Source organism: Conger conger, chromosome 13 (genome assembly GCF_963514075.1).
Source record: "Conger conger chromosome 13, fConCon1.1, whole genome shotgun sequence".
Lineage (NCBI taxonomy): Eukaryota > Metazoa > Chordata > Actinopteri > Anguilliformes > Congridae > Conger > Conger conger.
In genome coordinates this window covers 14,870,754-14,883,030 of record NC_083772.1, presented here as the reverse complement: position 1 = coordinate 14,883,030, position 12,277 = coordinate 14,870,754, and the positions used below count along the sequence as shown (strand labels likewise).

The 12,277-nt window shown below is 42.1% G+C and overlaps 1 protein-coding gene across 4 annotated transcripts; it reads left to right on the top strand.

Moving 5' to 3' along the window:
• The first annotated feature begins 2,210 nt into the window (after window positions 1-2,210).
• On the top strand, window positions 2,211-9,719 carry zgc:152863 (uncharacterized protein LOC562658 homolog). Of its 4 annotated transcripts, none has more exons than XM_061218096.1 (5): window positions 2,211-2,471; window positions 5,364-5,473; window positions 6,165-6,368; window positions 8,320-8,443; window positions 8,563-9,719. In XM_061218096.1, the coding sequence occupies exons 2-5, from the start codon at window positions 5,374-5,376 to the stop codon at window positions 8,891-8,893; spliced, it is 759 nt and encodes a 252-aa protein (XP_061074080.1). In that variant the 5' UTR covers window positions 2,211-2,471; window positions 5,364-5,373; the 3' UTR covers window positions 8,894-9,719. The 4 variants fall into 4 exon arrangements, with proteins under 4 accessions (XP_061074080.1, XP_061074079.1, XP_061074081.1 ...); XM_061218095.1 differs by having other exon boundaries at window positions 2,212-2,471; window positions 5,367-5,473; XM_061218097.1 differs by lacking the exon at window positions 2,211-2,471 and adding an exon at window positions 2,888-3,248 and having other exon boundaries at window positions 5,367-5,473; window positions 8,566-9,719.
• The last annotated feature ends 2,558 nt before the right edge of the window (window positions 9,720-12,277 follow it).

Sequence of the window (12,277 nt, the reverse complement as noted above, 5' to 3'; positions counted from 1 at the left end):
GAGCACTGCCGTCTGTCACCTATTTGAACAAAGTAACAGCCATGGCAAGTATTGGTCTATTTAATGCCAACGTATATAAGCTAGCACCTTTACTCATAACTGCGTAACTAAGTCCTTTACTGGCGTAAAACGAAGCGTCCAATATAAAAATGGTCAAACTACACAAATTAACAGACACGCAGTGATATAACTTTTGCAGATGTCAATCGATGGAATGTCCCAATGTGACGTTAGTCGGTGTGTCTGAAAAATAATTGAATTGTACCCTCTTAGAAGACCATGGAATGGCTGTTTATACAGAAGCTTTTAGAAATAATAATTGGCTTTTCCCATGCTCATGGATGACAGATGCTAGTTTTTGTACTGTAGTGGAACAGGAAGTGATGGGAATGATACAATATTGTTCCTTCAGACTGAGATCAACTAAATTAACATTCTATTGACAATTTCATTTAAATTGCAATAACTGTTAAGGGTGCTAATAATTCTGACGCCTTCAGTTTAAAAAAAAAATAAATAAATTAAAAAATCTTAATCTGTAACGGAGTTACAATAAAAGTATATATATATATATATATATATATATATATATATATAGTTTTTCCATATGTTTGACCATAACCTAGGCTTATAGTTTATTATATGCAGTCTTTTTCCTCATTTTTTTGGAGCTGTGTTTTAGGAAGGTGCGGTGTATGCTTGTGACACAAGTTCGCTTGTCATTATCGACGTGGGTGATTACAAAATCTGGTTCAGCAACTGTACCAGTTTTTGTTATTAATGTTGAGCAAGGCAGTAGTTCCCAAACTCTGCCCTGGGGTCCCACTGTGTATATTTTTGTGGCAACCGAATGCTTGATCAAATTAGATTGTTAAAGACATCTCCCTTAAATCATTGTGTCCAAACTCTACATTTTATATGGTTTAGGTTCAGTAGCCAAATATCCACTCTCAGCAATTACGTTCCAGCTGAATCAAAGATGTAGGGGAGACCAGGGCACAAGCTAACACGGGGCATGTTGAAACGTGTTGAATTTTGCATAGTTGCATTTGCATAAGAATGAAGGGTTTGTTTTCACTCATGTATTATAGCAACCCTGCTGTGGGTTGTAAGGCAGTATTCTGTTGGCACATGTCACTAACAAGCAAGCATAGAATGAGCCATTCCGGCGGACAACTAGCACCACTGGGGCATGTTGGAACACAGCGCTCCAACATGCCCCCGACTATTACAAATGCATACTGCCACAATAACTTGTAATGTAATTTATATTCCATGTGTGCCATGCACTTATTTGGTCCTATTTCTCACTCGCTCTTATCCATTTCTTCCAAGACATTCATTACATATTAATTTCGCCGTATGCCTTTGGTGGCCTAGCTATAGACATATTATAGGCAATTTATACAGGACAATTTTCTGATTAAAAATGTAAGAAATTATGGATTCGCCAACCTTTGACTTGCATTAAAGCATTTTTACAGTCCATTTTCCAACATTTCAGAAGTGGTTTAAGCTTGCCTGGGAACTGTTTAAACTTGCCCCATAGTCGGGTCATGTTGAAACGGTTTCCCTCCCGCTACTTTCGACTGAACTGTAATTGCCAGGAATGTCCTAGAACTGTACCGATGGTCTGCAGTCGTAGCAAAGACATGCATCTTCTTTCCAGATTAAACATATTTTCTCTAATATGCGTATATATTTTTAATTAAGTGAAAACCTAAAAGTGTTTGGTTGTTCCCCGGTCTCCCCTTACCTCTTCGTACAGAAATAACATATTAGGCCTATTTAATACATTACATATAATTCATGTATTATGGTTGATCTAAATGTCTTGGTATACAAATCTGGAACGTGTATTCTTCAGTGTGCACACCGCACAGCTATTTTGACATAACATGGCCAATTGGCATTAAGTGTCTAAAGAACAATTACCAGTTTGTTACAATTAGAGGTTGCAATAACGGTTGGAATTAATGCCAACAACTGGGTCCACAGGACCGAGTTTGAGAATCACTGGTGTAAGGGTTTATCATTTTCAAGTGCTTAAGCTTATATACCGAGCCAATTAGTCACTGTTTAGCCAACTGCTGAGGAAGCTGACATCGTTGCTCTGCCGCCTCCGTTCCTTCTGCTTATTCTAGAGTCACTTACCGAGATTATTTACGGAAATAGGCCCGCGTCAAATGGTGAAGTTACCATTGCCCAACAGTCAGCCGAATCCACTGAAGCAACAAGGCAAGGGAACTGAGATCTCAACAAATTTAAGTAATTATTACATCGGCTATTCTTGTAAACTGGAGTACGGGATATTTGAACACGCCCCCACCCACCCCGGACAGCGATGGGCAGTATGCGTCAGAATAAATAGCAGGCTTCAGCCAAGGAAAGCTAAATTCACTAACAACTCAGTTGCGCCAGAAGGTTTGGGAATAGCAGCCATCAATTGGCAACAGTTAGGCACCAGACAAGTAAGTAAATTTATTAATCTTAATTTTGTTTTAAATCTGTTACGGGTTAATTTCAAGTGTGTTACACAATTGGCCAATTGCACTTACTGCTGTGAACAAACATTTGTTTCCTGTTTTACTAAAAATACTTTAGAAAATTAATAGCCAACTGTCACGAAACATGATAAGGTCATGTACGGCGGATATTGGCTATCGCTCCAGAAATATCAAAAAAAAAATTACATGAGGAGTTCCTGCCATGGAGTGTTGGCCACTATTTTATTTTTAGCTTTTCAAATGAATCCATCAAATGCTTCAAGCAAATAGGCATTTTAGACCCGCGACTAAAACGAGTTGATGCGCTCACAAGCAGTTCGTAAATACAAAGGTGGGGCCCTACAATATATATTGGCTACTGGAAAGATACAAACTTCTATTTTGGTACAGTTCTGCGAAAAAGGTTTAATTTCCCGAATATGACAATCGTCTGACTGGTGGTGTGGGCGGAGTTTGCAAAACCTGAGCAGAATGAAGTGTCTAGGCAATGTAGCGCCGGGCGTCTATAGCCTATGAGCAGCCTCGCCGTGCGTGTCAACACAGCTGAGCGATGACTCAAGCGGTCTAGCATTGGCTCTGAAAAAGACCCACCAGTTGCTCTCCTGGTCATTCATTTAGAAGGGAATATTCGAACCTAACACGGTTGAATTCCGAGACGTCAATCAAGAAAACAGTATTTTTTTTAATTCTTTTTTTTGCACAATTATTTTATCTCAGAGATTCCCAAATAGGCTACCGCAGGTGAGTGAGTTGTCTCTTCCACTTATTTTGGCTATTTTCGACAAGGTGTGACTTTTCAGATATTATGTAATGACCGGAACGGAATCATTGGGCTATGTACAATTTTATTTATTTGTCTATATTTGGTGGCTGACAAGTTTGTTAGCCATTGTAGTACAATGTAGACAATGTAGCCTAATTGAGAGGTTGGTAAGGCAATGTCCAAGGATACTTTAATCGTGAGATGTATCATATGCGTATTTTGCTTGTTGGCTAATATATAGCCAACATGCAACGTATAGCCTACGTTCGATTGCTCACTAATCGAACAACGTCGTATGAAGTAGCCTAATGGACATCGAATTTATGAGTAGCCTTGCCTATTCGCAGTGTTCAAAAATGACAATTTTCACGCAGTATGTTGTGAGTCTGCAATTGTGAATACAGTGCAGGGATTTTGTTTAAATGGTTATTGCGGTGATGCTGCCAGTGACTAGATCTAAGGCTGTTTCCTTTTTACGAATATATCACTTCCCTCTACGGCAAACGTATGAACCATGCCACTAAAATGTATGATTGAACTTCTGTTTGTGAATAGCCTACAAGCGCTGTATCATTCTCGGAGGTTCGACTTTGTAGCCCGTGGAAGGCGCTTTGTGCCTGTCCATGTAGTTATGAGATTCCCGTTCATTCGCAGCCTACCTGAAACACGCTATACCTTATGACATGATAGCCTACTTCCACCATCACCCCCTCATAAAATAGCCTACTTTCCAAGGAGGTTGTTTAACTCGTTGAACTGTGTCAGTCTCCTGATACAGTAACTCCACGAAAATATTAATAGCCTATAGCAATAGCGCACACAGTATTGGACCTTTTTTAATTGTGCAAGTTCACATGTTCAAAGTCCTTGCGCGTTCGTAAACACTGTATAGAAAAATATGGAGTCCAGATAGTGGGGATGCTAATTAATTATTGACATGGGGGTAAATCTATACAGGACATTATGACATGGCACGAGAAAACATTACACGTTGCCACATTAATGTAAAACCTCAATTCATTTTACGGGAAGCGAGACTTAAGCGCTTGACAAATAGAGCATGACGTTCAAAATCCATTACAACAAAAGATAACGGGAAAACGTAATCCCAGTGCATCATTAATTTATTTACACGCCAACAATCCCTTTACTTTAGCGTTACATGCTCGACTAAAGAGTGCATTCGTTAGGCTACTTTGTTATTGGTGTTAGGTTTTGTCGTCCTTGCTTTTGTTTGCTTGTTCATACGTAGCCTGCAGTTTTAACAATCGCTTCACCAATAGTGTTTTGTTGAGCTGCAGTGCATACAGTATGGACGGTCTTTCGGAACAACAACGATTTCGATCTAAGGCTTTGTAGAATCTTCCCATGGCAGACGCCTACATTGTGGTCACACGATAGTGATCTCAAAAAGTTAAGAAGGTCAAATCGCCTAAGAAGGGACCCGCCCTGGTTCTACAGAAATGACTGGCACTGCTTGCATACCAAACCACAACAAAAATAAATACAGACTACTGAGAGAGACTCTGGCATTTCTGTGTTATAAGTGGCCTTGCATATGTCACTCAGAAAGCTGTGGTCTGGTAATGTGGCAGCACCTGTTTGTGCAGCCATTTAGGTTGACGGGGCCACCTGCAAAGTGGCAGGCCTTTTTGCAGAAGGTGCCTTGGGTCCATGATCAGTGCTTAAGGGCCACAGTCTTGTCGGATCCATTGCCATAAGCCAATGTTTCTTAAATGGATTGGGACCCAGAATGGGTTGTGGAAGAGTGGAAGAGGTGGGTCTCCAAATTAGTTTGTTGGCCAGCATGCTATGCTATTATGATGACTACATTTTCTAATTTGTGTCCCAATATTTGAAAAATATTTGTTACTTGGGTCCCAATATTAGAGTTGCTTTTCAGTCTTCATCTCTGTCAATCATTGGAGAGATCTTTATACCTTCATGGCATGATGATCGTTTGTTTATGTGTGTGTGTGTGTGTACGCGCGTGTGTGTGCGTACACTCGCGAGTGTGTGCGTGCATGTTTATGTGTGTGTCAGTTATTCAGAGGGATGGGTGCAGTACACTAAATGTGTGTTTGTTGTGCCAGCAGGAAGGGCATGTTAATGTCTGCACGGAGGCCGTTGCTGTGGAAGTATGTTCACTTTGCCCTGGGCTTCAGAGTCCTGATCCTGGCTGTCTTATCAGATCTCACCGCAGGTATGCCCAGGGACGCACAAGTCTACGTGCTGCTTTTTGTTCCAACTAATTACCTTAGTTTTAGTTTTCTGACAGCTCTGTAAACTACACTAGTTCACTTCTGTATTCGAGCAGCCCTACCGCAACCCTATTTACTCTCACCCTTCCATTACCCAGAGGCCCTCCTACTAACTGCCTACCACCATCACTGCGAACACCACCCAGCCAACTGCCTATCAGTCCCTCTCACCACAGAACCAGAGCCACCCACCATACTTCATCTAAACACCCTCTCTTGCTCATGTCAATTTGCATCTGCACAATAGCCCCGCATAACCCAGCAGTGGCATTCTCCACAACCTTTACCTGCCCAGTACACTACCTTTACCTGCCCAGTACTCTACCTTTACCTGCCCAGTACACTACCTTTACCTGCCCAGTACGAAACTTTCATTAACTTTCATTATGGTATGGTCCCGTCCACTGGTAGTTTTGTGTCTCGTGTCAATTTTGGAAATGCACTCTTATGCTTTGAAAACAAAGCGATCATTTTATTAGGCCGTGTGGTGTTTGTAACGCTTTGACACGTGTGTAGGTCTTCATCATGCACTGTCCACACACACACACACGCACACACACACACACACACACACACACGCTGCCCCGCGCGCGTCTTTAACCCCCTCTCTCTCCGTGTGTGTCCTCCTCTCAGGCCGGCAGTGGAACTGCAGCCACCCCATGGTCCCCGAGCACGGCGGTTTCCGCTGCGAACCCTCCCCCTGCCGCGGCTTCCCGCTGAAGAGCGCCATCCACTACTTCTGTGAGCCGGGCTACTCGCTCCCGGCCGGCGTGCACAGCTCCCGCTGCCGCCGAGGGGGGTGGTACCCCAGCGTGCCCACCTGCCTCCCCAGCCCAGGTAAAGACCCCCGCAGCGACCCCCCTAAAGACCCCCGCGGTGCCCTGAGCGACACACACCAGAAACACCTCCTAAAGGAATCGGTGACCGTGGGATTATATGGTTCTATCTGCGTATCTGAGCAGTTTTGAGATATCGATCATCAAAGGCACCAAAGTGAACGGGGCTCCAAGCAGATGCAACCTTTGAAGCAGTCATTTTGTGTAAAACCTCACACGCATACGTATTTAGTGCCCTATAAACAACATATTTATGACACTAACTAATTTTTGCCATTTAGGACCGTATTATTCTAAGGTCTCGAATTGTCTCATGCCAGATTTATTTAGGTCAGGGATGCTGGAATCCAGTCTTTGAGGCCAGAAGTACTTAATCGATCAATTAATGCTGCTGATTGGCCTGAGTTTAATCTCACCCGGAGTCCCAGGTTTAAACCAGTCCCGATGAGAGGAGAAGAATGAAAACCAGCAGCACTGCTGACATTGTGGGCCAGATTTCAGTATGTCTGCTTTAGGCACACTGTATAAGGTGCTTGAACAGCCACGGTTTGATAAATTACACGTGACAAAGCATTTGTTCTGGATTTTCGCTATTAAAATATAGTTTTTGTTTATGTGGGGAGTTATTCATCCATTTTGTGGTAAAATCGATTCAGCTTTTATGTAAAAAAAAAGAAGAACCGCAGACACTTAGTTCTGCCATTCATGTTCCGCACACATTGACCCAGGATCCCTCTTTCCTCCTGTTCTGAATGATGATTGATCATTTCCTTTGTGAATGTAGCATTTCTTTGATTTGCAGAGGAGCGCAAGCTAAGCTTTGCTGTTTGTGCAACAGTGCTCTAACCAAACACTGATGATCCTCACCTCGTAAACACACCGTTATTTCAGTGTTATGACAACATCACAACAATCCTGGGCTCATACAAGTTATTCCTGTTCATTAAATCCCAAGTATACACTTGGTACCAACTTGTTAGCAAAGTAGCTGGAATGTGATATTCTCACATGATTACCGCAAAGCAACTATGTTCCTGTGTAACCAATTCTGAGTGAAAGCTGTATGCTGCTGGCGAAACTGTGAGGTTTCAGGACCATTCTATATTTCTGTATGACTGCAGATTTTATGATTTCGGTTTTTTTGTTTTGATTACTAAGCAACAACACCCCTATGAGGGCAAGTGGATAAACCGGTCTGCAGGAGATGGAGAGATGAGTGCATTTTGTGCAGTAACATGGCGGCTCTTTCCTCTGCGTTCCTGATTGATGATATGAGGGAGGCTCAGTGCTCAGTGCTAGCTTTAAGAGGCATTCTGAAACAGTAAGCCCTATGTGCATTCAGAACTGCTCAACACAGAAAAATGCAGACGATGTGAAATGGCATTGGTGAAATGCCCTACATAAAATAGTGAAGTGAGGAAGATGAAATGCAGAACCTGGGACTACGGGCTGCTTTCGAGTCACCTCTGTGTGCGCTGAACTTCCTCTTCTGGACGGGGACATGATGAGACAGGAAACCATCAGAAAGAACAGGAAGTCAGCTACTTACCATTCTCTCTAACCTCTTTTCCTCTATGCAATTGAATGTTCCAAAGTAAATACTGCGTCACAGAAATAATGTGAAGATTTCAGTCTTCTGGAAATGTTGATTTGGGGATTCCCTCTTCTGATACCAAATTCAAAACTAAAATAGCTCCGGATGTCTTCTGAAATAGTGCCAGAATAGTCACCTTTGTAACAAGAATAATAATAATAATAAGAAGAAGAAAAATAATCGAAACACCTTTTTTTTCGTTTCCTATTATTAGTTTTTATTATTCATTTTACAACATACAAGTGAAACTGCCATTGAAACCATTGATTCTCAACAAATAACAAGATATAAAAAGATTTTGAGAACGTGATAAGAAATGATGACAATGATGACAATTTATCCATCATTGTGCTTACAGAGGACAGAGCAGCCAACTCTCTCCCCAGCGTTGCTACCACAGCTGTCGGCGTCTCCATCTTCCTTCTAACCACCACTGCCTGCATGGTGATCAAGTCCCGCCTTTACCCCTGTCATTCACACAAGTAAGTCTCCATTGGTCAGTGGGTCTGAAATGGTGTGGTGTGGTCGCATGTTCATGGTGTTCTTATGACAGTTTTTATGAGATCACTTGTGAGTCTAAAGTCCGGCGTCTTCATCGCAGCAGGAGATCCTCTGACCAGATGGACCTGATGGTAGACGGCCTGCCTGTCTCACTGCCCACCTACGAAGAGGCCATGTACGGGAGCTGGGGCCAGCGTCTCCCGCCCTGCCAAGGCCCAACCCAGCTCTTATTGGCCCAGGAAGCCCCTGGGATGCGTCCGCCGGCACCCCGCAGCCAATCGGAGTCAGGCAGCTCCTGCCAGTCGCCCAGTCCGAACGCAGAGCTGCCACCTCCTCCTTATGAAGAGGTGCCCTCCCACCCCCGGGGTGTCCGCAGGGAGGACAACGGACATGCACGGCAAATCGAACTTTCTGCTCAAAAGGACAGTTAGGTTGAGCGTCTGTAGAGAGATTATCAAACAATGATCTACTGTTCGTAAACCCCTGTGTCCAAGGACTCTGTGTCATAGCTGCTGTGACAGTGATGTGGAGTGTGGGATCAGGAGGTTCTTAATCCACTAGGCCTCAGTATCTGGAATGTTCCAATTTGGTGGTTGCTTTGGGAGTTTGCTGAGTGGGAAACCAGTGCCTACAACCTGCCTTCCCATAGCAACACCCAGGACATCTCAGGGCACTGCTTGCTAGTCAATGAGTAGATTATTTCTGATTGATATGTCTTGATACTGTTGTTTGTTTCCAGCGACAGGCTGGGAACATGAACTGTGTTATCCTGTCAGGGATGGGACCATGTCCAGGCCAGTGCAGCTGCTTCGTGAAGCGTGTGGGTGCAGTCGTCCTAACCGTCTTATTATATTTAGTGACTTGTGTCCATGTATCAGTTGTGCAGAGATCTGAGACGTGTAAAATTGAGCGTAGTTGGAGAGCCCGCCATACCTACAGACGTGACTCATCTGTGTACTGAGCGACTGGCAGGATGGGGTCAGGATGTAAGGCTGTCGTCACGGAGCTCAATCTGAGGGCAAATCTGACCAAATTTGAGTGGAGTGGAAATTTACCTACAGCCTGTGCTCTCACCAAATTCTGCCATTTTGGACGACCGGGCAACAGGCTACACCAGGCAAGCGCCATTGAATGTGCTTTCTTTTTTTTTTTATGGAAAAAAAAAAATATATATATATTTGTAATGTAATATTTACATCAACTTTGTATACAACATTGCACAGAAATATACTAAATCCTACATGTTTGTAATTGTAACAGTCTGCTGTTTGCTGTTCATTTTTCTTGCCCCCCAACCAACAAGTTAATGCTTGCGAATGAGAAGAATTAATAGAGCATCGTTCACATATTGAGAGGAAACACCAGCTGCTGTGGTTAAATAACAGATCCTTTCTTCTGTTTTTTAACCTTGAACAGTATTTATGGAGTTAAACTTTCACTCAACAACAGCAGCGTATGATGTTTGTGAAATGAAAGACTCTGTGTGGACCTTATGACTGAAGGGCACATCCAGCATTGTCACTCTGTACCTTAAAAAAATAAAACAAAACAGGTCAGCAGGGCATTGTGAAAGAAGCCATTTTACTTTAAGAGGATAGGTGAATATAGGGGAATGTGTAATATAAAAAAATGAACAATTCCTCCCTACTGCTGACTAAGAACATAGTGATCCTCTTGCTATAACTTAGTAAAACTATTAAATTACACTAATTTGAAGCACTGTGACAAGTTAAACCCACTGACAAAAACACCAGCAAGCGTATAGAAAATGATGTATTCATGGGCTGATGTTACACAAAAGAAGTGGAAGCTCGAGTGGAAATGAGTTCAGAGTTTTAATTTGGACTGACAAAAACACCTAACCTTTGGAACCTATAAAACCCAGAAGTTAAATTACAAACTGCGTAAAGGTCACATCATTCCTAAACTAAAAGGGTGGCCTTTAGAAATCTACCTCGAGGTTTGATTTGAGGTGAGCTGTACATGGGGACATCTCAGACTTTGCAATAAGTTCACTCATCCACTATTTCTCATTTCCTGTTTTCACATTTTAAGAATTCCTTAAGTAATTTAAGATTTTTCCCGTGAGTACTCATATATCAAAAACGGAAATCATTGCACACATTTAGGTTGCACAAAACGGGGTCTGGGTCAGGTGTCCATTTTTTTAAAAGGCACAACCCTTCAGAGCTGTTCTTGAAATGGGTTGTGCAATTCTCTGTATTTCCCACTGAGGGGCGCTCCTGTGCAATTGTCTGATTTTCTCTATTCAGTAAGTACAGGTAAATGATGAGTACAAGCAGCATTTCAGCATAAATTAAGGTATAAGGTAAGTCTGTCCACTGAATTGCTGATTTGGTGGTGGATTATGTCATTCTTGATATATCTTTATTACAACAATCCTGCTTTTGCGATCACAAGACAGGATTCTGCATTTTGTAAAAATAATTTATATTCAGCTGGGAAACGGTGGATTGATGGACTCTACACTCATGTATTTTATACAGGAAATGTATACAAAACACAATATGGGCTATATAACCATTCTGTTTATGGGAGGCACTTAGTTGTTCCTGAACTGTGTGTAGGCTATTTGTTCCCAGCTAAAACACAAATCATATGTGAAGCAACCAGGCTGCAACTAGAATTCTCAGGCCTGGGAAAAAAATATAGAGGCGACCTTCCCCCCTAATTTATTTTTGAACAAATTTAAAATAGTTACACCCCATTTCCTGGGCCCGGGACAAAGTGTCCCAGTTGTGTCCCATGTACCGCGATGAAAGAGATGTTTTGACAGACATGCAGGTTCTAAGCCACATGTGCTTACTTAATTTTGCCAAACAGTGCTTACCCAGTTTGGAACATAGGGACAAATTAAGGGCTTTGGTTGTTGCTTATTTTTAGAAATTCAAAAGACATAAGCGGTGATCTGATATTTTACCCTCTGATATTAAACAATTTAGCTAAGAAAAAGAAAACAATGTCATCCCATTTTTTTTGTAGGATATTGTCTCTGACAGCAGCGTCTGCCGGTTCTGCCATTGTGAGGTCTTTATGTTTCATTCCACTGAACTCTTCCTTAAACACACATTGTGTTACATGAACACCCAACTGCTATTGGAGAAATGTGAGACGAACATAGGGTTCGCCTGCAGGGGGCAGTCATGAGCAAAAGATGGCTGGATACTCGTGTGTCCAGTTGCAAATAAATTAACGGATGTGGCTTGCTGTGACTATGTCCCTCCGAAGCAGCATTTTGCGAAATGGGTAGGTACTAAACCAGTAAACATATACTTCCTCATGGTTATGGATGTAGCTTACCGTTATGCGGACGAATGCATATCAGTCCTACAGTGAATCCAAACTGTTCTGATATTACGTGTTACATTACATGGTATTTCGCTGACGCTTTTATCCAACGCGACTTACAGTTGGTGAGACTAACCAAGAGACAATCCTCTCTGGAGCAATGTGAGGTTAAGGGTCCCAGCAATGTACCTTAACCACTACGCTACAGGCTGCCCTATATTGCACAACAGTTGATAATCAATAACACTAATGCTAATAACAATACTACATTTTATTTATGGAACACAATTTAGTCAGACAATCTCAGAGTACACTGAATAAAAAAAGTATTATTATACAACATCATGACAGTGGTGCATTACATTATTATTTTTGCTACCGTGCAATGCATTACTGTTAATTATAGTTCAACTGCACTGGAATATTATACCAAGCTAATAAGTATGATGAAGTGTTCCTGATGTGTACTGTAGTGTACTGCAGAATATCTGAAGTATAATTATGGA

What these genes read in the sequence shown, in the direction of transcription:
- zgc:152863 (XM_061218096.1), top strand. Translation starts at nt 5,374, where the DNA reads ATGTTAATGTCTGCACGGAGGCCGTTGCTGTGGAAGTATGTTCACTTT. An exon ending in CTTATCAGATCTCACCGCAG is followed by an intron (nt 5,474 to 6,164) that starts GTATGCCCAGGG and finishes TCCTCCTCTCAG; the next exon opens with GCCGGCAGTGGAACTGCAGC. An exon ending in CACCTGCCTCCCCAGCCCAG is followed by an intron (nt 6,369 to 8,319) that starts GTAAAGACCCCC and finishes TTGTGCTTACAG; the next exon opens with AGGACAGAGCAGCCAACTCT.